The sequence below is a fragment of the Ranitomeya variabilis genome, chromosome 2, assembly GCF_051348905.1.
Source record: "Ranitomeya variabilis isolate aRanVar5 chromosome 2, aRanVar5.hap1, whole genome shotgun sequence".
Taxonomy (NCBI): Eukaryota; Metazoa; Chordata; class Amphibia; order Anura; family Dendrobatidae; genus Ranitomeya; species Ranitomeya variabilis.
The window spans coordinates 438,773,840-438,797,099 of record NC_135233.1 but is presented as its reverse complement, the minus strand read 5'-3'; the positions used below and the strand labels follow the sequence as shown (position 1 = coordinate 438,797,099).

The 23,260-nt window shown below is 51.6% G+C and overlaps 1 protein-coding gene across 3 annotated transcripts in view; it reads left to right on the top strand.

Moving 5' to 3' along the window:
* The window catches only part of PRDM11 (PR/SET domain 11), a 63,726-nt gene that overhangs the window by 36,888 nt on the left and 3,578 nt on the right, over nucleotides 1-23,260 (top strand). For all 3 annotated transcript variants that reach the window (XM_077287066.1, XM_077287064.1, XM_077287065.1), the window contains exons 8-9: nucleotides 7,681-7,748; nucleotides 21,042-21,229. In XM_077287066.1, the coding sequence (XP_077143181.1) occupies nucleotides 7,681-7,748; nucleotides 21,042-21,229 (256 nt within the window). The remainder of the gene's footprint in view (nucleotides 1-7,680; nucleotides 7,749-21,041; nucleotides 21,230-23,260) is intronic.

Here is a 23,260-nt window from a genome sequence, read left to right as displayed (position 1 = left end):
GAGTGCGGGCGGCTGTGCGTGGCGGTGGTGAGTGCGGGCGGCTGTGCGTGGCGGTGGTGAGTGCGGGCGGCTGTGCGTGGCGGTGGTGAGTGCGGGCGGCTGTGCGTGGCGGTGGTGAGTGCGGGCGGCTGTGCGTGGAGGTGGTGAGTTCGGGCGGCTGTGCCTGGCGGTGGTGAGTGCGGGCGGCTGTGCGTGGCGGTGGTGAGTGCGGGCGGCTGTGCGTGGCGGTGGTGAGTGCGGGCGGCTGTGCGTGGCAGTGGTGAGTTCGGGCGGCTGTGCGTGGTGGTGCTGAGAGTGCGGGCGGCTGTGCCTGGCGGTGGTGAGTGCGGGCGGCTGTGCGGGGTGGTGCTGAGTGCGGGCGGCTGTGCGTGGCGGTGGTGAGTGCAGGCGGCTGTGCGTGGCAGTGGTGAGTGCCGGCGGCTGTGCTGAGTGCCGGCGGCTGTGCTGAGTGCCGGCGGCTGTGCGTGGCTGTGCTGAGTGCGGGAGGCTGTGCTGAGTGCGGGAGGCTGTGCGTGGCTGTGCTGAGTGCGGGAGGCTGTGCTGAGTGCGGGCGGCTGTACGTGGCGGTGGTGAGTGCGGGCGGCTGTGCGTGGCGCGGTGGTGAGTGCGGGCGGCTGTGCTGAGTGCGGGCGGCTGTGCTGAGTGCGGGCGGCTGTGCGTGGCGGTGGTGAGTTCGGGCGGCTGTGCCTGGCGGTGGTGAGTGCGGGCGGCTGTGCGTGGCGGTGGTGAGTGCGGGCGGCTGTGCGTGGCGGTGGCGAGTGCGGGCAGCTGTGCGTGGCGGTGGTCAGAGTGCGGGCGGCTGTGCGTGGCAGTGGTGAGTGCCGGCGGCTGTGCTGAGTGCCGGCTGCTGTGCGTGGCTGTGCTGAGTGCGGGCGGCTGTGCTGAGTGCGGGCGGCTGTGCGTGGCGGTGGTGAGTGCGGGCGGCTGTGAGGGGCGGTGGTGAGTGCGGGCGGCTGTGCGGGGTGGTGCCGAGAGTGCGGGCGGCTGTGCGTGGCGGTGGTGAGTGCGGGCGGCTGTGCGTGGCGGTGGTGAGTGCGGGCGGCTGTGCGTAGCGTTGCTGAGAGTGCGGGCGGCTGTGCGTGGAGGTGGTGAGTGCGGGCGGCTGTGCGTGGAGGTGGTGAGTTCGGGCGGCTGTGCCTGGCGGTGGTGAGTGCGGGCGGCTGTGTGTGGCGGTGGTGAGTGCGGGCGGCTGTGCGTGGCGGTGGTGAGTGCGGGCGGCTATGCGTGGCGGTGGTGAGTGCGGGCGGCTGTGCGTGGCGGTGGTGAGTGCCGGCGGCTGTGCTGAGTGCCGGCGGCTGTGCGTGGCTGTGCTGAGTGCAGGAGGCTGTGCGTGGCTGTGCTGAGTGTGGGAGGCTGTCCTGAGTGCGGGCGGCTGTGCGTGGCGGTGGTGAGTGCGGGTGGCTGTGCGTGGCGCGGTGGTGAGTGCGGGAGGCTGTGCCTGGCGGTGGTGAGTGCGGGCGGCTGTGCGGGGTGGTGCTGAGAGTGTGGGCGGCTGTGCGTGGCGGTGGTGAGTGCGGGCGGCTGTGTGTGGCGGTGGTGAGTTCGGGCGGCTGTGCGTGGTGGTGCTGAGAGTGCGGGCGGCTGTGCCTGGCGGTGGTGAGTGCGGGCGGCTGTGCGGGGTGGTGCTGAGAGTGCGGGCGGCTGTGCGTGGCGGTGGTGAGTGCGGGCGGCTGTGCGTGGCGGTGGTCAGAGTGCGGGCGGCTGTGCGTGGCAGTGGTGAGTGCCGGCGGCTGTGCTGAGTGCCGGCTGCTGTGCGTGGCTGTGCTGAGTGCGGGCGGCTGTGCTGAGTGCGGGCGGCTGTGCGTGGCGGTGGTGAGTGCGGGCGGCTGTGAGTGGCGGTGGTGAGTGCGGGCGGCTGTGCGGGGTGGTGCCGAGAGTGCGGGCGGCTGTGCGTGGCGGTGGTGAGTGCGGGCGGCTGTGCGTGGCGGTGGTGAGTGCGGGCGGCTGTGCGTGGCGTTGCTGAGAGTGCGGGCGGCTGTGCGTGGAGGTGGTGAGTGCGGGCGGCTGTGCGTGGAGATGGTGAGTTCGGGCGGCTGTGCGTGGCGGTGGTGAGTGCGGGCGGCTATGCGTGGCGGTGGTGAGTTCGGGCGGCTGTGCCTGGCGGTGGTGAGTGCGGGCGGCTGTGCGTGGCGGTGGTGAGTGCGGGCGGCTGTGCGTGGCGGTGGTGAGTGCGGGCGGCTGTGCGTGGCGGTGGTGAGTGCGGGCGGCTATGCGTGGCGGTGGTGAGTGCGGGCGGCTGTGCGTGGCGGTGGTGAGTGCCGGCGGCTGTGCTGAGTGCCGGCGCCTGTGCTGAGTGCCGGCAGCTGTGCGTGGCTGTGCTGAGTGCGGGAGGCTGTGCGTGGCTGTGCTGAGTGCGGGAGGCTGTGCTGAGTGCGGGCGGCTGTGCGTGGCGGTGGTGAGTGCGGTTGGCTGTGCGTGGCGCGGTGGTGAGTGCGGGAGGCTGTGCGTGGCGGTGGTGAGTGCGGGCGGCTGTGCGTGGCGGTGCTGAGAGTGCGGGCGGCTGTGCGTGGCGGTGGTGAGTGCGGGCGGCTGTGCGTGGCGGTGGTGAGTGCGGGCGGCTGTGTGTGGCGGTGGTGAGTTCGGGCGGCTGTGCGTGGTGGTGCTGAGAGTGCGGGCGGCTGTGCCTGGCGGTGGTGAGTGCGGGCGGCTGTGCGGGGTGGTGCTGAGAGTGTGGGCGGCTGTGCGTGGCGGTGGTGAGTGCGGGCGGCTGTGTGTGGCGGTGGTGAGTTCGGGCGGCTGTGCGTGGTGGTGCTGAGAGTGCGGGCGGCTGTGCCTGGCGGTGGTGAGTGCGGGCGGCTGTGCGGGGTGGTGCTGAGAGTGCGGGCGGCTGTGCGTGGCGGTGGTGAGTGCGGGCGGCTGTGCGTGGCGGTGGTCAGAGTGCGGGTGGCTGTGCGTGGCAGTGGTGAGTGCCGGCGGCTGTGCTGAGTGCCGGCGGCTGTGCGTGGCTGTGCTGAGTGCGGGCGGCTGTGCTGAGTGCGGGCGGCTGTGCGTGGCGGTGGTGAGTGCGGGCGGCTGTGAGTGGCGGTGGTGAGTGCGGGCGGCTGTGCGGGGTGGTGCCGAGAGTGCGGGCGGCTGTGCGTGGCGGTGGTGAGTGCGGGCGGCTGTGCGTGGCGGTGGTGAGTGCGGGCGGCTGTGCGTGGCGTTGCTGAGAGTGCGGGCGGCTGTGCGTGGAGGTGGTGAGTGCGGGCGGCTGTGCGTGGAGGTGGTGAGTTCGGGCGGCTGTGCCTGGCAGTGGTGAGTGCGGGCGGCTGTGCGTGGCGGTGGTGAGTGCGGGCGGCTGTGCGTGGCGGTGGTGAGTGCGGGCGGCTGTGCGTGGCGGTGGTGAGTGCGGGCGGCTATGCGTGGCGGTGGTGAGTGCGGGCGGCTGTGCGTGGCGGTGGTGAGTGCCGGCGGCTGTGCTGAGTGCCGGCGGCTGTGCTGAGTGCCGGCGGCTGTGCGTGGCTGTGCTGAGTGCGGGAGGCTGTGCGTGGCTGTGCTGAGTGCGGGAGGCTGTGCTGAGTGCGGGCGGCTGTGCGTGGCGGTGGTGAGTGCGGGTGGCTGTGCGTGGCGCGGTGGTGAGTGCGGGAGGCTGTGCGTGGCGGTGGTGAGTGCGGGCGGCTGTGCGTGGCGGTGCTGAGAGTGCGGGCGGCTGTGCGTGGCGGTTGTGAGTGCGGGCGGCTGTGCGTGGCGGTGGTGAGTTCGGGCGGCTGTGTGTGGCGGTGGTGAGTTCGGGCGGCTGTGCGTGGTGGTGCTGAGAGTGCGGGCGGCTGTGCCTGGCGGTGGTGAGTGCGGGCGGCTGTGCGGGGTGGTGCTGAGAGTGTGGGCGGCTGTGCGTGGCGGTGGTGAGTGCGGGCGACTGTGCGTGGCGGTGGTGAGTGCGGGCGGCTGTGCGTGGCGGTGGTGAGTGCGGGCGGCTGTGCGTGGCGGTGCTGAGAGTGCGGGCGGCTGTGCGTGGCAGTGGTGAGTGCGGGTGGCTGTGCGTGGCGGTGTTGAGTTCGGGCGGCTGTGCGTGGCGGTGCTGAGAGAGCAGGCGGTTGTATGTGGCGGGGGTAAGTGCGGGCGGCTGTGCGTGGCGGTGGTGAGTGCGGGCAGCTGTGCGTGGCGGTGGTGAGTGGGCGGCTGTGCGTGGCGGTGCTGAGAGTGCGGGCAGCTGTGTGTGGCGGTGGTGAGTGCGGGCGGCTGTGCGTGGCGGTGGTGAGTTCGGGCGGCTGTGCGTGGTGGTGCTGAGAGTGCGGGCGGCTGTGCGAGGCGGTGGTGAGTGCGGATGGCTGTGCATGGCGGTGGTGAGTTCGGGCGGCTGTGCGTGGTGGTGCTGAGAGTGCGGGCGGCTGTGCCTGGCGGTGGTGAGTGCGGGCGGCTGTGCGTGGCGGTGGTGAGTGCGGGCGGCTATGCGTGGTGGTGCTGAGAGTGCGGGCGGCTGTGCCTGGCGGTGGTGAGTGCGGGCGGCTGTGTGTGGCGGTGGTGAGTGCGGGCGGCTGTGCGTGGTGGTGCTGAGAGTGCGGGCGGCTGTGCCTGGCGGTGGGGAGTGCGGGCGGCTGTGCGGGGTGGTGCTGAGGGTGCGGGCGGCTGTGCGTGGCGGTGGTGAGTGCGGGCGGCTGTGCGTGGCGGTGGTGAGTGTGGGCGGCTGTGCGTGGCGGTGGAGAGTGCGGGCGGCTGTGCGTGGCGGTGCTGAGAGTGCGGGCGGCTGTGCCTGGCGGTGGTGAGTGCGGGCGGCTGTGCGTGGCGGTGGTGAGTGCGGGCGGCTATGCGTGGTGGTGCTGAGAGTGCGGGCGGCTGTGCGTGGCTGTGCTGAGTGCCGGCGGCTGTGCTGAGTGCGGGCGGCTGTGCTGAGTGCCGGCGGCTGTGCGTGGCTGTGCTGAGTGCGGGAGGCTGTGTGTGGCTGTGCTGAGTGCGGGAGGCTGTGCTGAGTGCGGGCGGCTGTGCGTGGCGCGGTGGTGAGTGCGGGAGGCTGTGCGTGGCGGTGGTGAGTGCGTGCGGCTGTGCGTGGCGGTGCTGAGAGTGCGGGCGGCTGTGCGTGGCAGTGGTGAGTGCGGGCGGCTGTGCGTGGCGGTGGTGAGTGCGGGCGGCTGTGCGTGGCGGTGGTGAGTGCGGGCGGCTGTGTGTGGCGGTGGTGAGTTCGGGCGGCTGTGCGTGGTGGTGCTGAGAGTGCGGGCGACTGTGCCTGGCGGTGGGGAGTGCGGGCGGCTGTGCGTGGCGGTGGTGAGTGCGGGCGGCTGTGCGTGGCGGTGGTGAGTGCGGGCGGCTGTGCGTGGCGGTGCTGAGAGTGCGGGCGGCTGTGCGTGGCAGTGGTGAGTCCGGGTGGCTGTGCGTGGCGGTGTTGAGTTCGGGCGGCTGTGCGTGGCGGTGCTGAGAGTGCGGGCGGCTTATGCGTGGCGGTGGTAAGTGCGGGCGGGTGTGCGTGGCGGTGGTAAGTGCGGGCGGCTGTGCGTGGCGGTGGTGAGTGCGGGCGGCTGTGCGTGGTGGTGGTGAGTGCGGGCGGCTGTGCGTGGCGGTGCTGATAGTGCGGGCAGCTGTGCGTGGCGGTGGTGAGTGCGGGCGGCTGTGCGTGGCGATGGTGAGTTCGGGCGGCTGTGCGTGGCGGTGGTGAGTTCGGGCGGCTGTGCGTGGTGGTGCTGAGAGTGCGGGCGGTGGTGAGTGCGCACGGCTGTGCATGGCTGTGGTGAGTTCGGGCGGCTGTGCGTGGTGGTGCTGAGAGTGCGGGCGGCTGTGCCTGGCGGTGGTGAGTGCGGGCGGCTGTGCGTGGCGGTGGTGATTGCGGGCGGCTGTGCAGGGTGGTGCTGAGAGTGCGGGCGGCTGTGCTGGGCGCCGAGTGCTGGGGGCCTGAGCAGGCGGGGACACCGGCGCGCTGTGAGGGTCAGGTGCCGGAGTCGCCGCTAGCTCAGGCCCCCGGCACTTGCTATATTTACCTGTCCCCCGTTCCACTGCTGCGCGCCTCTCTGTCTTCCGGGGTCCTCTGCCTGTGACTGTTCAGTCAGAGGGCGGCGCGCATTAAGCGCGTCATCGCGCCCTCTGAACTGAACGTCGCAGGTGGAGGATGGAGCAGCGCGCAGCAGTGGAACGGGACAAGTAAATATACTCACCCTCCTCCTCCTGGCACGTCCCTGCTTCTCCGTTGGAGATCGCGGTGTGCGTTCAGCGCTTACACATACCGCGATCTCCTGGGAGCGTCACTCTGTGGGGTCCAGACTGCGCCGGCGCTTGCGCAGTCTATAGAGGCTTCGGACAGAGTGACGCTCCCAGCGTTATATTATAGATTAGCAATTAGAAATGTAGTATAGTTCTTCTGATAAGCATTCAGGTAGCTTAGGTATCCATGGTTACGAGCATTCATATAGTGACAGTTGTCAGTGGTCATAACTATGGATACCTAAGCTACTTCAATGCTCTGCACATTGGGTAAGCGACATAGCTAATCCTAATCAGAAGAACTATACATTTCTAATTGGAGGTATATGCTGATTACACCTACTACATATTGGGATAGGATCTTGGAGATGAGAATACCCCTTTAAATGACACATTTCCGTCTCTAGTGAGTTGTTCTTAGAGGAGGTCCTGAGTGTCCTGTATATACGCTTCTTTTATTCCCGCTGCTCACTTGAGGTTTTCTTTTACATTAATCCGCCATATGTTCACATATTCTCTGGGGCGTCTCTTTAGGCGGCTCTGGAACACCCCCCTTGTAAAAGACCATAAAAATTAGCATAAAATAAAAATGCCCATATCTTTGTAATCTAAGTATGGCGAATGAAAAAACCCCTGAAATACTTAAGGGAATAAAACAAGAGCATAAACTGGCCCTTTAAAAGGGTTGTCCAGTACTGGACAATATCAGGTCCTTGCTATCAGATCGATGGGGGGCTGATCTGGTATCCCCCCCCACAATCAGCCAGACCACAATGGCACAGCCCTGTACACACAGCGCTGCCGTCTCTGAAAACTGTGCCTCGCCTCCTATCGGTCTAAATATAATAGTCTAGTACCAGCAATCAAGTAGTAATAGTGAGTAAAAAAAAATTAAATTATTAAAAAACAAAAAAGCTAAAATAAATATTCCAGGACAATAACATCCATCATGTGCATAAAAGTCTGAAGTATGTAAATATTACATGTTTATTCCACCATAAAAAAATTGCCAGAATTTCTATCATCCCAGGATACGGAATAACAATCAATCAAAAAGTGGTGCTAATTATATACTTTCTGCTTACACTGCAAAACAGAAATTCTCATTACAAAAAATGCGTCAATTTGGTATTGCCCTAAATGCAGTGACCCATAGGATAAAGCAAAATGAAGCCCAAAAATTGCAATAGAATTGCATTTTTTTCCCCAACACATTATATTAAACATTAAAAGGGTTGTCCAGTCACTGGATATAGTCTCAGGATAGGTCATCCATATCAGATCTGTGGGGATCGAACACCCAATACCCCCCCACCCACTCTGGTGATGTGAACACGTAGAAAGGTGCAATGCTGATCTCCATTACTTGTGTAGTTGCCGCTGCCAGAGACTGCAGAACAGCTTCCGTTCAAGAGAATTACGATACATTCATTGTATCACTTACGTAAATTAAGAGGTGATGTTTAAAAAATAACACTTACCTAAGCCCTCATATCTGCAAAAAATCAAGAAAAAGGTTACGGCTCCTCAAAGGGTGAAGAGGTAACTGTCCTTTTTTTTAACTTTTTTTTGTAGATAGTGGATAACGACAACAAGTATAAATCCATTGACTGCACGGACGAGAGCTGCGCCAACTGGATGAGGTCAGTGTTTTGTTACATTGTATAAGTAACATTTGCTACATTGTATCACTGTTATTGACTGTCATTACTTCCATGTCTGTCTATATACTGTTCATTAGGTTGGGGGTCCTATATTATGTGTAAGAATTCCGAGAATAGACAAGCAAATGCTTTGGATTTTTCCACACTCTCAGATCACTCTCCCATTTTTCAGCTGTCTTAGCCACCTTAGGACCAATCGCAAGCTTCTCCCATAGACTAATCCATGCTCTTCTAATGCTTCCCTTTACTGCCTTGAGTGAAATAGAGTGAACATAGTTGCTTTTTAAAGAGATAATCTGCAAGAGAAGGAAAAGAGTTGCCTCCATAATGAAGAGAAGACTTACAGGTTTAACCTCTGCAGTTGCACCTACTGTTTCATAATACACAAGAACCCTTCTTGCTTCATACATAGCTGCATCCAGTATGAAGTAAGACTGCAGCGTAGACCATCACCGAGGTCCCACACAGCATACTCCTGTTCTCCCACGCTGAGATATCTTCTGTCACGACATCGGTCGGGTGACCTGGGACCAGGGGCTCCTTCCCTGTCTCTAATATTAGGGGGCTTCCTAACTCGATACTTCTGAAGGTGAAGATGCCGGGGCCTCCACCCTTGCCTTATCTCCTGAGTTATCCCACCGTCTGTTCTCCTCCCCTACCCAGGGAAGAGGTGCGCTACTATGCACCGTAGTACACCAACCATACAAACAAGGCAACACAAACAAGGGTTAACAGAAAACTCCAGGCATACAAAATATTCACTCACATGTAACAGAGGAATGCATCGGGGTGTGGAAGTAGGGGAATAAACCAAAATAGAGAAGGATAGGGAATTATGTTGTGAATTCCGTTCTTGGGCTCCATCCTGTGGTTACGAATGGTATTTTTGGGAGTTCTGCTCTTGGGCTCCCTCTGGTGGTTTCGAGTGGAACTTAGCAGCTGCTTTCACTAATCGGTTCCCTGGCCTTGTTATTTAACTGGGCTTTTGGCTGTAGTTGATGCCAGCTGTCAATGTTTTTCCTGTGGATTCAGTTCTTTCCTGGAAGTTCTCTGTTGGCCAGTCCATTTCAGCTTAAGATAAGTTCTGCTAGTTTTTGGGTGTTTCCCTGCTTATGACCTTCTGTTCAATTTAAGTTATGTCTCTTTTGTCCAGCTTGTCACTATGAAATATTCCGGCTAGTTGGAAGCTCTGGGGTCGCAGATTTGCCCCTCCACACCGTGAGTCGGTGTGGAGGTTATTTTTGTAAACTCTGCGTGGACATTTAGTTTTTATACTGATCGCACAGTAGCCTTTTCTATCTCTGTCTATTTAGATAGTATTGGCCTCCTTTGCTAAAATCTAGTTTCATTTCTGAGTTTGTCATTTCCCTCTCCACTCACCGTCAATATTTGTGGCTATCTTCCTTTGGGGGTTTCTCTGAGGCGAGATAGTTTTCCGTTTCCATCTTCAGGGGTAGCTAGTTCTTAGGCTGTGAAGAGGCGTCTAGGCAGAGATAGGAACGCTCCACGGCTATTTCTAGTGTTGGTGTTAGGAGTAGGGATTGCGGTCAGTAAAGCTACCACCTCCTCAGAGCTTGTACATTATTTGTTTTACCCACCAGGTCATTTAAGTGCTGCTTCGTAATCACTAGGTCATATCAGTGATTTCTGTCTGTGGAGCTGCCACCTCCTCTGAGCTTGTCCATGATTGGTTTTACCCACCAGGTCATCTCAGTACTGCTCCGTAACCACCAGGTCATAACAGTACAGCTGGCCCACAATGTGTTAAATGCATCTCAAAAGAGGGAAAAGAAAGTTCTGAGTCATTGTTTTTTTTTTACTTGTTGCTTGTTTCGTCTTTTTTCTTCCCCTTGATTTTTGGATGGTGCAGGAGCTTGGTGCTGATATGGAGGTTCAGGGTCTGTCTGCGCGTGTTGATCATCTCGCTGCAAGGGTACAGAGTATCCAAGACTATGTTGTTCAAACTCCTGTTTCTGAGCCTAGAATTCCTATCCCTGATTTGTTTTCTGGGGATAGATCTAAGTTCTTGAACTTTAAAAATAATTGCAGATTGTTTTTTGCTCTGAGACCCCGTTCCTCTGGTGACCCCATTCAGCAGGTGAAGATTGTTATTTCTCTGCTGCGTGGCGACCCGCAGGATTGGGCATTCTCCCTTGAGCCAGGGAATCCTGCATTGCTCAATGTAGATTCATTTTTTCAAGCACTTGGATTGCTTTATGACGAACCCAATTCTGTGGATCAGGCAGAAAAAATTTTGCTGGCTCTGTGTCAGGGTCAGGAAGCGGCAGAGATATATTGCCAGAAATTTAGAAAGTGGTCTGTGCTTACAAAATGGAATGAGGATGCCCTGGCGGCTATTTTCAGAAAGGGTCTTTCTGAAGCCCTTAAAGATGTTATGCTGGGGTTTCCCACGCCTGCTGGTTTGAACGAATCAATGTCTCTGGCCATTCAGATTGATCGGCGCCTACGTGAACGTAAGGTAGTGCACCATATGGCGGTGTCCTCTGGGCAGAGTTCTGAGCCTATGCAATGTGATAGAATTTTGACGAGAGCAGAACGGCGGGAGTTCAGACGTCAGAATGGGCTGTGTTTTTACTGTGGTGACGCTACTCATGCTATCTCTGACTGCCCGAAGCGAACTAAGAGGGTTGCAAGTTCGGTTACCATCAGTACTGTACAGCCTAAATTTCTCTTGTCTATTACCCTGATTTGCTCATTGTCGTCCTTTTCTGTTATGGCATTTGTGGATTCTGGCGCTGCCCTGAACTTAATGGACTTAGAATTTGCCAAGCGCTGTGGTTTTTCCTTGGAGCCTTTGCAGAGTCCGATTCCCTTGAGGGGGATTGATGCTACGCCATTGGCCAAGAATAAACCTCCGTGCTGGACACAGTTAGCCATGAACATGGCTCCAGCACATCAGGAAAATATTCGCTTTTTGGTGTTGCATAATTTGCATGATGTGGTTGTGCTGGGGTTTCCATGGTTACAGGTACATAATCCAGTACTGGATTGGAAATCTATGTCTGTGACTAGTTGGGGTTGTCAGGGGATACATAGTGACATTCCTCTGATGTCAATTTCCTTGTTCCCTTCTTCTGAAGTTCCTGAGTTTTTGTCGGATTTCCAGGATATATTTGAGGAGCCTAAATCCAGTCCTCTGCCTCCTCATAGGGACTGTGATTGCGCTATTAATTTGATTCCTGGCTGTAAGTTCCCTAAGGGTCGACTTTTCAATCTGTCAGTGCCAGAGCATGCCGCTATGCGGACTTATGTAAAGGAGTCCTTGGAGAAGGGGCATATTCGCCCGTCTTCGTCACCGTTGGGAGCGGGGTTCTTTTTTGTTGCCAAGAAGGATGGCTCCTTGAGGCCCTGTATAGATTATCGCCTTCTCAATAAGATCACGGTCAAATTCCAGTACCCTTTACCTTTGCTCTCTGATTTGTTTGCTCGGATTAAAGGGGCTAGCTGGTTTACCAAGATTGACCTTCGAGGGGCGTATAATCTGGTCCGCATCAAACAGGGTGATGAATGGAAAACAGCATTTAATACGTCCGAAGGCCATTTTGAATATCTTGTGATGCCTTTCGGGCTCTCTAATGCTCCATCTGTGTTTCAGTCCTTCATGCATGATATTTTCCGGGAGTATCTGGATAAATTTATGATTGTATATTTGGATGATATTTTGGTTTTTTCCGATGATTGGGAGTCTCATGTGAAGCAGGTCAGGATGGCATTTCAGATTCTTCATGCTAATACTCTGTTTGTGAAGGGGTCTAAGTGCCTTTTTGGAGTTCAGAAGGTTTCTTTTCTGGGGTTCATTTTTTCTCCCTCGGCTATTGAAATGGACCCTGTTAAGGTCCAGGCTATTTATGATTGGACTCAACCCACATCTGTGAAGAGCCTTCAGAAATTTTTGGGCTTTGCTAATTTTTATCGCCGATTCATTGCTAATTTTTCTACTGTGGTTAAACCTCTGACCGATTTGACCAAGAAAGGTGCAGATGTGGTGAATTGGTCCTCTGCGGCTGTGGAGGCCTTTCAGGAGCTTAAGCGTCGTTTTACTTCTGCCCCTGTGTTGCGTCAGCCAGATGTTTCTCTCCCTTTTCAGGTTGAGGTTGACGCTTCTGAGATTGGGGCAGGAGCTGTTCTGTCTCAGAGAAGTTCTGATGGCTCTGTGTTGAAGCCGTGTGCTTTCTTCTCTAGAAAGTTTTCGCCTGCTGAGCGTAATTATGATGTCGGCAATCGGGAGTTGTTGGCTTTGAAGTGGGCATTCGAGGAGTGGCGACATTGGCTTGAGGGAGCCAAGCATCGTGTTGTGGTCTTGACCGATCATAAGAATTTGATTTACCTTGAGTCAGCCAAGCGGTTGAATCCTAGACAGGCTCGGTGGTCTTTATTTTTCTCCCGTTTTGATTTTGTGGTCTCGTATCTTCCGGGATCTAAGAATGTGAAGGCTGATGCCCTGTCTAGGAGTTTTTTGCCTGATTCTCCGGGAGTCCGTGAGCCGGCTGGTATTCTCAAGGAGGGGGTGATTCTTTCTGCTATCTCCCCTGATTTGCGGCGGGTGCTTCAGGAGTTTCAGGCTGATAGACCCGACCACTGTCCTGTGGGGAAATTGTTTGTTCCTGATAGATGGACTAGTAAGGTGATTTCTGAGATTCATTGTTTGGTGTTGGCTGGTCATCCTGGGATCTTTGGTACCAGAGATTTGGTTGCCAGGTCCTTTTGGTGGCCTTCTTTGTCACGGGATGTGCGTTCCTTCGTGCAGTCCTGTGGGATCTGTGCCCGGGCTAAGCCCTGCTGTTCTCGTGCTAGTGGGTTGCTTTTGCCTTTGCCTATCCCTGAGAGGCCCTGGACGCATATTTCCATGGATTTTATTTCTGATCTTCCTGTTTCTCAGAAGATGTCTGTCATCTGGGTGGTTTGTGACCGGTTTTCTAAAATGGTCCATTTGGTACCTTTGCCTAAGTTGCCTTCCTCCTTTGATTTGGTTCCTTTGTTTTTCCAGCATGTGGTTCGTTTGCATGGTATTCCGGAGAATATTGTGTCTGACAGAGGTACCCAGTTTGTTTCTAGGTTTTGGCGGTCCTTTTGTGTTAGAATGGGCATTAATTTGTCTTTTTCTTTGGCGTTTCACCCTCAGACAAATGGACAGACGGAACGAAACCAATCAGACCTTGGAAACCTATTTGAGATGCTTTGTGTCTGCTGATCAGGATGATTGGGTTACCTTCTTGCCGTTGGCCGAGTTTGCCCTTAATAATTGGGCTAGTTCGGCTACTTTGGTTTCGCCTTTTTTTTGTAACTTTGGTTTTCATCCTCGCTTTTCTTCAGGACAGGTTGAGCTGTTATGGTTCTCAATGGCAAGAGAACATAGCCCAGCAAACATAAGAACTAGCTCTTGGAAGGATGGAAACTAAACTGACCATGAACTAAACCTGCCGCACAACTAACAGTAGCCGGGTAGCGTAGCCTGCGTTTTATCCCTAGACGCCCAGCGCCGGCCGGAGGACTAACTAATCCTGGCAGAGGAAAATATAGTCCTGGCTCACCTCTAGAGAAATTTCCCCGAAAGGCAGACAGAGGCCCCCACAAATATTGGCGGTGATTTTAGATGAAATGACAAACGTAGTATGAAAATAGGTTTAGCAAAATTGAGGTCCGCTTACTAGATAGCAGGAAGACAGAAAGGGCACTTTCATGGTCAGCTGAAAACCCTATCAAAACACCATCCTGAAATTACTTTAAGACTCTAGTATTAACTCATAACATCAGAGTGGCAATTTCAGATCACAAGAGCTTTCCAGACACAGAAACGAAACTACAGCTGTGAACTGGAACAAAATGCAAAAACAAACAAGGACTAAAGTCCAACTTAGCTGGGAGTTGTCTAGCAGCAGGAACATGCACAGAAAGGCTTCTGATTACAATGATGACCGGCATGGAAGTGACAGAGGAGCAAGGCTAAATAGCGACTCCCACATCCTGATGGAAACAGGTGAACAGAGAGGATGATGCACACCAGTTCAATTCCACCAGTGGCCACCGGGGGAGCCCAAAATCCAATTTCACAACAGTACCCCCCCCTCAAGGAGGGGGCACCGAACCCTCACCAGAACCACCAGGGCGATCAGGATGAGCCCTATGAAAGGCACGGACCAAATCGGAGGCATGAACATCAGAGGCAGTCACCCAAGAACTATCCTCCTGACCGTATCCCTTCCATTTGACCAGATACTGGAGTTTCCGTCTGGAAACACGGGAGTCCAAGATTTTTTCCACAACGTACTCCAACTCGCCCTCAACCAACACCGGAGCAGGAGGCTCAACGGAAGGCACAACCGGTACCTCATACCTGCGCAATAATGACCGATGAAAAACATTATGAATAGAAAAAGATGCAGGGAGGTCCAAACGGAAGGACACAGGGTTAAGAATCTCCAATATCTTGTACGGGCCGATGAACCGAGGCTTAAACTTGGGAGAAGAAACCCTCATAGGGACAAAACGAGAAGACAACCACACCAAGTCCCCAACACAAAGCCGAGGACCAACCCGACGCCGGCGGTTGGCAAAAAGCTGAGTATTCTCCTGGGACAACTTCAAATTGTCCACTACCTGCCCCCAAATCTGATGCAACCTCTCCACCACAGCATCCACTCCAGGACAATCCGAAGATTCCACCTGACCAGAAGAAAATCGAGGATGAAACCCCGAATTACAGAAAAAGGGAGACACCAAGGTGGCAGAGCTGGCCCGATTATTGAGGGCAAACTCCGCTAAAGGCAAAAAAGCAACCCAATCATCCTGATCTGCAGACACAAAACACCTCAAATATGTCTCCAAGGTCTGATTCGTCCACTCGGTCTGGCCATTAGTCTGAGGATGGAAAGCAGACGAGAAAGACAAATCTATGCCCATCCTAGCACAGAATGCTCGCCAAAATCTAGACACGAATTGGGTACCTCTGTCAGAAACGATATTCTCCGGAATACCATGCAAACGGACCACATTTTGAAAAAACAGAGGAACCAACTCGGAAGAAGAAGGCAACTTAGGCAGGGGAACCAAATGGACCATCTTAGAGAAACGATCACACACCACCCAGATGACAGACATCTTCTGAGAAACAGGAAGATCCGAAATAAAATCCATCGAGATGTGCGTCCAGGGCCTCTTCGGGATAGGCAAGGGCAACAACAATCCACTAGCCCGAGAACAACAAGGCTTGGCCCGAGCACAAACGTCACAAGACTGCACGAAGCCTCGCACATCTCGAGACAGGGAAGGCCACCAGAAGGACCTTGCCACCAAATCCCTGGTACCAAAGATTCCAGGATGACCTGCCAACGCAGAAGAATGAACCTCAGAAATGACTTTACTGGTCCAATCATCAGGAACAAACAGTCTACCAGGTGGGCAACGATCAGGTCTATCCGCCTGAAACTCCTGCAAGGCCCGCCGCAGGTCTGGAGAAACGGCAGACAATATCACTCCATCCTTAAGGATACCTGTAGGTTCAGAATTACCAGGGGAGTCAGGCTCAAAACTCCTAGAAAGGGTATCCGCCTTAACATTCTTAGAACCCGGCAGGTAGGACACCACAAAATTAAACCGAGAGAAAAACAACGACCAGCGCGCCTGTCTAGGATTCAGGCGTCTGGCGGACTCAAGATAAATTAGATTTTTGTGGTCAGTCAATACCACCACCTGATGTCTAGCCCCCTCAAGCCAATGACGCCACTCCTCAAAAGCCCACTTCATGGCCAAAAGCTCCCGATTCCCAACATCATAATTCCGCTCGGCGGGCGAAAATTTACGCGAGAAAAAAGCACAAGGTCTCATCACGGAGCAATCGGAACTTCTCTGCGACAAAACCGCCCCAGCTCCGATTTCAGAAGCGTCGACCTCAACCTGAAAAGGAAGAGCAACATCAGGCTGACGCAACACAGGGGCGGAAGAAAAGCGGCGCTTAAGCTCCCGAAAGGCCTCCACAGCAGCAGGGGACCAATCAGCAACATCAGCACCCTTCTTAGTCAAATCAGTCAATGGTTTAACAACATCAGAAAAACCAGCAATAAATCGACGATAAAAGTTAGCAAAGCCCAAAAATTTCTGAAGACTCTTAAGAGAAGAGGGTTGCGTCCAATCACAAATAGCCTGAACCTTGACAGGATCCATCTCGATGGAAGAGGGGGAAAAAATATATCCCAAAAAGGAAATCTTTTGAACCCCAAAAACGCACTTAGAACCCTTCACACACAAGGAATTAGACCGCAAAACCTGAAAAACCCTCCTGACCTGCTGGACATGAGAGTCCCAGTCATCCGAAAAAATCAAAATATCATCCAGATACACAATCATAAATTTATCCAAATAATCACGGAAAATGTCATGCATAAAGGACTGAAAGACTGAAGGGGCATTTGAAAGACCAAAAGGCATCACCAAATACTCAAAGTGGCCCTCGGGCGTATTAAATGCGGTTTTCCACTCATCCCCCTGCTTAATTCGCACCAAATTATACGCCCCACGGAGATCTATCTTAGAGAACCACTTGGCCCCCTTTATGCGAGCAAACAAATCAGTCAGCAGTGGCAACGGATATTGATATTTAACCGTGATTTTATTCAAAAGCCGATAATCAATGCACGGCCTCAAAGAGCCATCTTTCTTAGCCACAAAGAAAAAAACCGGCTCCTAAGGGAGATGACGAAGGACGAATATGTCCCTTTTCCAAGGACTCCTTTATATATTCTCGCATAGCAGCATGTTCAGGCACAGACAGATTAAATAAACGACCCTTAGGGTATTTACTACCCGGAATCAAATCTATGGCACAATCGCACTCCCGGTGCGGAGGTAATGAACCAAGCTTAGGTTCTTCAAAAACGTCACGATATTCAGTCAAGAATTCAGGAATCTCAGAGGGAATAGATGATGAAATGGAAACCACAGGTACGTCCCCATGCGTCCCCTTACATCCCCAGCTTAACACAGACATAGCTTTCCAGTCAAGGACTGGGTTATGAGATTGCAGCCATGGCAATCCAAGCACCAACACATCATGTAGGTTATACAGCACAAGAAAGCGAATAATCTCCTGGTGATCCGGATTAATCCGCATAGTTATTTGTGTCCAGTATTGTGGTTTATTGCTAGCCAATGGGGTGGAGTCAATCCCCTTCAGGGGTATAGGAGTTTCAAGAGGCTCCAAATCATACCCACAGCGTTTGGCAAAGGACCAATCCATAAGACTCAAAGCGGCGCCAGAGTCGACATAGGCATCCGCGGTAATAGACGATAAAGAACAAATCAGGGTCACAGATAGAATAAACCCAGACTGTAAAGTGCCAATTGAAACAGACTTATCAAGCTTCTTAGTACGCTTAGAGCATGCTGATATAACATGAGTTGAATCACCGCAATAGAAGCACAACCCATTTTTTCGTCTAAAATTCTGCCGTTCACTTCTGGACAGAATTCTATCACATTGCATATTCTCTGGCGTCTTCTCAGTAGACACCGCCAAATGGTGCACAGGTTTGCGCTCCCGCAGACGCCTATCGATCTGGATAGCCATTGTCATGGACTCATTCAGACCCGCAGGCACAGGGAACCCCACCATAACATCCTTAATGGCATCAGAGAGACCCTCTCTGAAATTCGCCGCCAGGGCGCACTCATTCCACTGAGTAAGCACAGCCCATTTACGGAATTTCTGGCAGTATATTTCAGCTTCGTCTTGCCCCTGAGATAGGGACATCAAGGCCTTTTCCGCCTGAAGTTCTAACTGAGGTTCCTCATAAAGCAACCCCAAGGCCAGAAAAAACGCATCCACATTGAGCAACGCAGGATCCCCTGGAGCCAATGCAAAAGCCCAATCCTGAGGGTCGCCCCGGAGCAAGGAAATCACAATCCTGACCTGCTGAGCAGGATCTCCAGCAGAGCGAGATTTCAGGGACAAAAACAATTTGCAATTATTTTTGAAATTTTGAAAGCAAGATCTATTCCCCGAGAAAAATTCAGGCAAAGGAATTCTAGGTTCAGATATAGGAACATGAACAACAAAATCTTGTAAATTTTGAACTTTCGTGGTGAGATTATTCAAACCTGCAGCTAAACTCTGAATATCCATTTTAAACAGGTGAACACAGAGCCATTCCAGGATTAGAAGGAGAGAGAGAGAGAAAGGCTGCAATATAGGCAGACTTGCAAGAGATTCAATTACAAGCACACTCAGAACTGAAGGAAAAAAAAAAAAAGAAAAAAATCTTCAGCAGACTTCTCTTTTCTCTCCTTTCTCTGTCAATTAATTTAACCCTTTGGGCCGGTCAAACTGTTATGGTTCTCAATGGCAAGAGAACATAGCCCAGCAAACATAAGAACTAGCTCTTGGAAGGATGGAAACTAAACTGACCATGAACTAAACCTGCCGCACAACTAACAGTAGCCGGGTAGCGTAGCCTGCGTTTTATCCCTAGACGCCCAGCGCCGGCCGGAGGACTAACTAATCCTGGCAGAGGAAAATATAGTCCTGGCTCACCTCTAGAGAAATTTCCCCGAAAGGCAGACAGAGGCCCCCACAAATATTGGCGGTGATTTTAGATGAAATGACAAACGTAGTATGAAAATAGGTTTAGCAAAATTGAGGTCCGCTTACTAGATAGCAGGAAGACAGAAAGGGCACTTTCATGGTCAGCTGAAAACCCTATCAAAACACCATCCTGAAATTACTTTAAGACTCTAGTATTAACTCATAACATCAGAGTGGCAATTTCAGATCACAAGAGCTTTCCAGACACAGAAACGAAACTACAGCTGTGAACTGGAACAAAATGCAAAAACAAACAAGGACTAAAGTCCAACTTAGCTGGGAGTTGTCTAGCAGCAGGAACATGCACAGAAAGGCTTCTGATTACAATGATGACCGGCATGGAAGTGACAGAGGAGCAAGGCTAAATAGCGACTCCCACATCCTGATGGAAACAGGTGAACAGAGAGGATGATGCACACCAGTTCAATTCCACCAGTGGCCACCGGGGGAGCCCAAAATCCAATTTCACAACATTGAGCCTTCGGACTGTCCTGGGGTAGATTCTGTGGTGGACAGGTTGCAGCGGATTTGGACTCATGTGGTGGACAATTTAACATTGTCTCAGGAAAAGGCTCAACGTTTTGCTAACCGCCGTCGGTGCGTTGGTCCCCGGCTTCGGGTTGGGGATTTGGTCTGGTTGTCTTCTCGTCATGTTCCTATGAAGGTCTCTTCCCCTAAGTTCAAACCTCATTTTATTGGTCCTTATAGGATTTCGGAAATTATCAATCCGGTGTCTTTTCGTTTGGCCCTTCCAGCTTCCTTTTCCATTCATAATGTGTTCCATAGATCTTTGTTGCGGAGATATGTGGTGCCCATGGTTCCCTCCGTTGACCCTCCTGCTCCGGTGTTGGTTGAGGGGGAGCTGGAATATGTGGTGGAGAAGATTTTGGATTCTCGTCTTTCAAGGCGGAAACTTCAGTATCTGGTCAAGTGGAAGGGTTATGGCCAGGAGGATAACTCTTGGGTTTTTGCCTCCGATGTCCATGCTGCCGATTTGGTACGTGCTTTTCATTTGGCTCGTCCCGATTGGCCTGGGAGCTCTGGTGAGGGTTCGGTGACCCCTCCTCAAGGAGGGGGTACTGTTGTGAATTCCGTTCTTGGGCTCCATCCTGTGGTTACGAATGGTATTTTTGGGAGTTCTGCTCTTGGGCTCCCTCTGGTGGTTTCAAGTGGAACTTAGCAGCTGCTTTCACTAATCGGTTCCCTGGCCTTGTTATTTAACTGGGCTTTTGGCTGTAGTTGATGCCAGCTGACAATGTTTTTCCTGTGGATTCAGTTCTTTCCTGGAAGTTCTCTGTTGGCCAGTCAATTTCAGCTTAAGATAAGTTCTGCTAGTTTTTGGGTGTTTCCCTGCTTATGACCTTCTGTTCAGTTTAAGTTATGTCTCTTTTGTCCAGCTTGTCATTATGAAATATTCCGGCTAGTTGGAAGCTCTGGGGTCGCAGATTTGCCCCTCCACACCGTGAGTCGGTGTGGAGGTTATTTTTGTAAACTCTGCGTGGACATTTAGTTTTTATACTGACCGCACAGTAGCCTTTTCTATCTCTGTCTATTTAGATAGTATTGGCCTCCTTTGCTAAAATCTAGTTTCATTTCTGAGTTTGTCATTTCCCTCTCCACTCACCGTCAATATTTGTGGGGGGCTATCTTCCTTTGGGGGTTTCTCTGAGGCGAGATAGTTTTCCGTTTCCATCTTCAGGGGTAGCTAGTTCTTAGGCTGTGAAGAGGCGTCTAGGCAGAGATAGGAACGCTCCACGGCTATTTCTAGTGTTGGTGTTAGGAGTAGGGATTGCGGTCAGTAAAGCTACCACCTCCTCAGAGCTTGTACATTATTTGTTTTACCCACCAGGTCATTTCAGTGCTGCTTCGTAATCACTAGGTCATATCAGTGATTTCTGTCTGTGGAGCTGCCACCTCCTCTGAGCTTGTCCATGATTGGTTTTACCCACCAGGTCATCTCAGTACCGCTCCTTAACCACCAGGTCATAACAGAATTACCACACTTACAAACCAAGCAACAGTCACTGATAACTCCTTCAACTCTCATTCTCATATAAACTCCTCTCCCTCCTGAAGCCATGCGGCAAATGCTAGCTCTGACAAGGTTTAGTATCAGAGCCCAGATTATAAAGGGAAAAGGAGTGGCTAACTGAGCACAGCTGTGAGCACAGGGATTTGACATGGACGATTAACACCTATTCTGCCAGAAGGAATAAACATTTAAAATGAAGGAGAAGTGCTTCTTCTCAGCACGGTAACCCCTGTTACATCTCCCATTTCAGAAGCAGGAAGGCTCCCACATCTTTCAGGATTGTGAGACAATGGAGAGCCCCAACTTCAGTCTTTTCTGCCCCCCATTCTGAAAGTGCCAGAGCTGTTATATATATATATATATATATATATATATATATATATATATATATATATATATATATGAGATTTTTTTCATCTTGGATTCTTTATATTTCATGGAGGCATTAGGTCCTCTTTAGGATAGCTCAGGGACTCAGGGAGACCGTGTGGAGGCACTCTATTTCAGAGCGCAGCTGTGCAACTTGTAGGGACTAGTGGTGGCAGCAAAGTTCTAACCTACGATTTGTCCTCCAGTTAGTAAAGTTTAGCACAAGTAACTCTCTTACTGCATAATTTGAAGCAATGACACTTCTGCCCTTCAGATATGTGGGGATATCTCGAGAGGAACAGGAGCAAAACCTCTTGGCATTTCAGCACAGCGAGAAGATTTATTTCCGTGCGTGTCGTGACATTCATCCCGGAGAGAAGCTGCGGGTTTGGTACAGCGACGATTACATGAAAAGGCTGCATAGCATGTCTCAGGAGACAATCATTCGCAACCTCAGCAGAGGTAAGAGACGTGACTCATCACCTTTTTCCATTTTTGCTATTGTCTCTTGAGTTTCGTCCTTTGTGACTATTTATACTTCACTTCATAAATTAAAGGGAATGTAATATTCTTGATAAATATGATTATGACACTTTGATTGGCAACAAATACTTAAAGGTGATTCCTACCCAAACCTTAAAAGTCACCAAGTTTTAACAAACCAGAACTTTGAGCAGGTGCAAAAATTTGGTTGCCATATTAATTTTAAATCCAGAAATAATGGCATTTGTTTTTCCAGATTTAGGCAGCCATTTTTCCTAATGCTTAGCCATAATATTTTTCTTTAATCTTGTCACTTATTATTAATAAAGTGGCAATTTACAATCCTAGAAGCTGGTGCAAAAGCGACAAGTAATTTTGCAGCACTTTGTCATCGCTTTTTCAAAATGGTTCTCCCAACAGAACTGAAAAATGCCAATATCTCTGTAACCAAAAGGAATATTGTTCTCAATATCTCTAACTTCTGCTATACTAATAAATGGTTAAGTTAACATTTTGAGTCAAAATCCACTTTAAAGTGATTGCAAAACTTATACGGATTGTCCCATACCCATCTTTACTTCTCCCCTCCTTTCTATTTGCATCAGTTTACTCCCACCCTCTAACACTATACTGATAGTGGTACTTCAGAGTTGGACTGACCCACCAGAGGAGAGGAGCCACCCACAGCAGTGCCCATGAGCTCCAGAAATGTTTGTTGTGCAACTTAAAGGGACATGCACCGGCACCATAACTGTACTGGGGGCCCCCAATCACATCTACTGTGCAAATTGGCTCAATGTAAAGGGTGGTAATATTATGCATGGTTGGTTCCCTTTAATTATGATGATTTTACAGTTATGCACCATGTGTACCTGGTTTTTTCTTACTCATTTTATTCTGTGAATGTTGGAAAAAATGGTTTAAAATGTGAAAAAATATGTAAACATAATTAGTTTTCAACTGATCTTATTAGCTGCCAGGAAATGTATGCTGTATCTGTTAATAACCTGTCTGTCTTATGTACACTTTTATTGCAGTCAAGTGTTTTTTTGTTCCATGTTATCAGTCATATCAGGGAGGGAAGAGTCTGACTGTAGCACTCTACAATGGAATGATTATATCAGTAAAAAAAAAAAAATCCCCAAATCAACCCCCCCCCACACACACAATAATTAGCACTTAGCCTTCAGTCCAGACTGTTATATTTTAAAGTGAGAAATATCCTAGTTCATTTAAATGTGACTTTTTCTCCCTACTAACATTGCATAAACACCATATTACGGACAGAGCAGGCTCCTCGGGGGCGGTGTCTAACACAGATTCCAAGAAAAGTATCTGTCATGCTCTGCCCCCTCAGTCTCTACACTAGATTTAACACAAAGTATCAGTTTTGTCTGAAATGTTTTGTTAAACCTTTAGTACATAATTGTTTTGGCCTTCAGCACACAGTGATTTTTTATTTACTTTTCCAGTTTCTTACATCACTTTTTTCCTTTTTTAGGCGTATTTTATCTTGTATTTGCCAGTCTGGATATATTTTCAGTTTCAAGTTTTTCGGTAACTTGGGTTTCCTGTGCGATTCATCGTGCAGTATAAATAATTATATCATGATGAATGTGATGATGTACTATTTTGTTTTTATTTCACTATGACTGCCCTCTCTCAGCATCAGTACCTGTCAATTCTGAGAGCGTGTGCACAGATTCAGAAGTATGCAGTCACATAGAGGGACTGTAGATGATAAGTGATGATATATCTGAATTTTATATGGCTGGCAGGAAGTAAAAAAAACCAAACAGGCAAGGACATATAAAATAGACTTAAAAAGCGCAAATTATAACAAAGATGAGATGCAAAGGCAAAAAAAAAGTCGAAAAGCACCAAAACTAGAAAAAAAAAAGCGCAAATGCGATAATGAATTGAGCCTTATTACTTTTGAAAAAAGAGGAGTAAAAAATTAAAAACAAAAATTGGCCACGATGGGAAGGTGTTAATGTCAAGGCACCAATA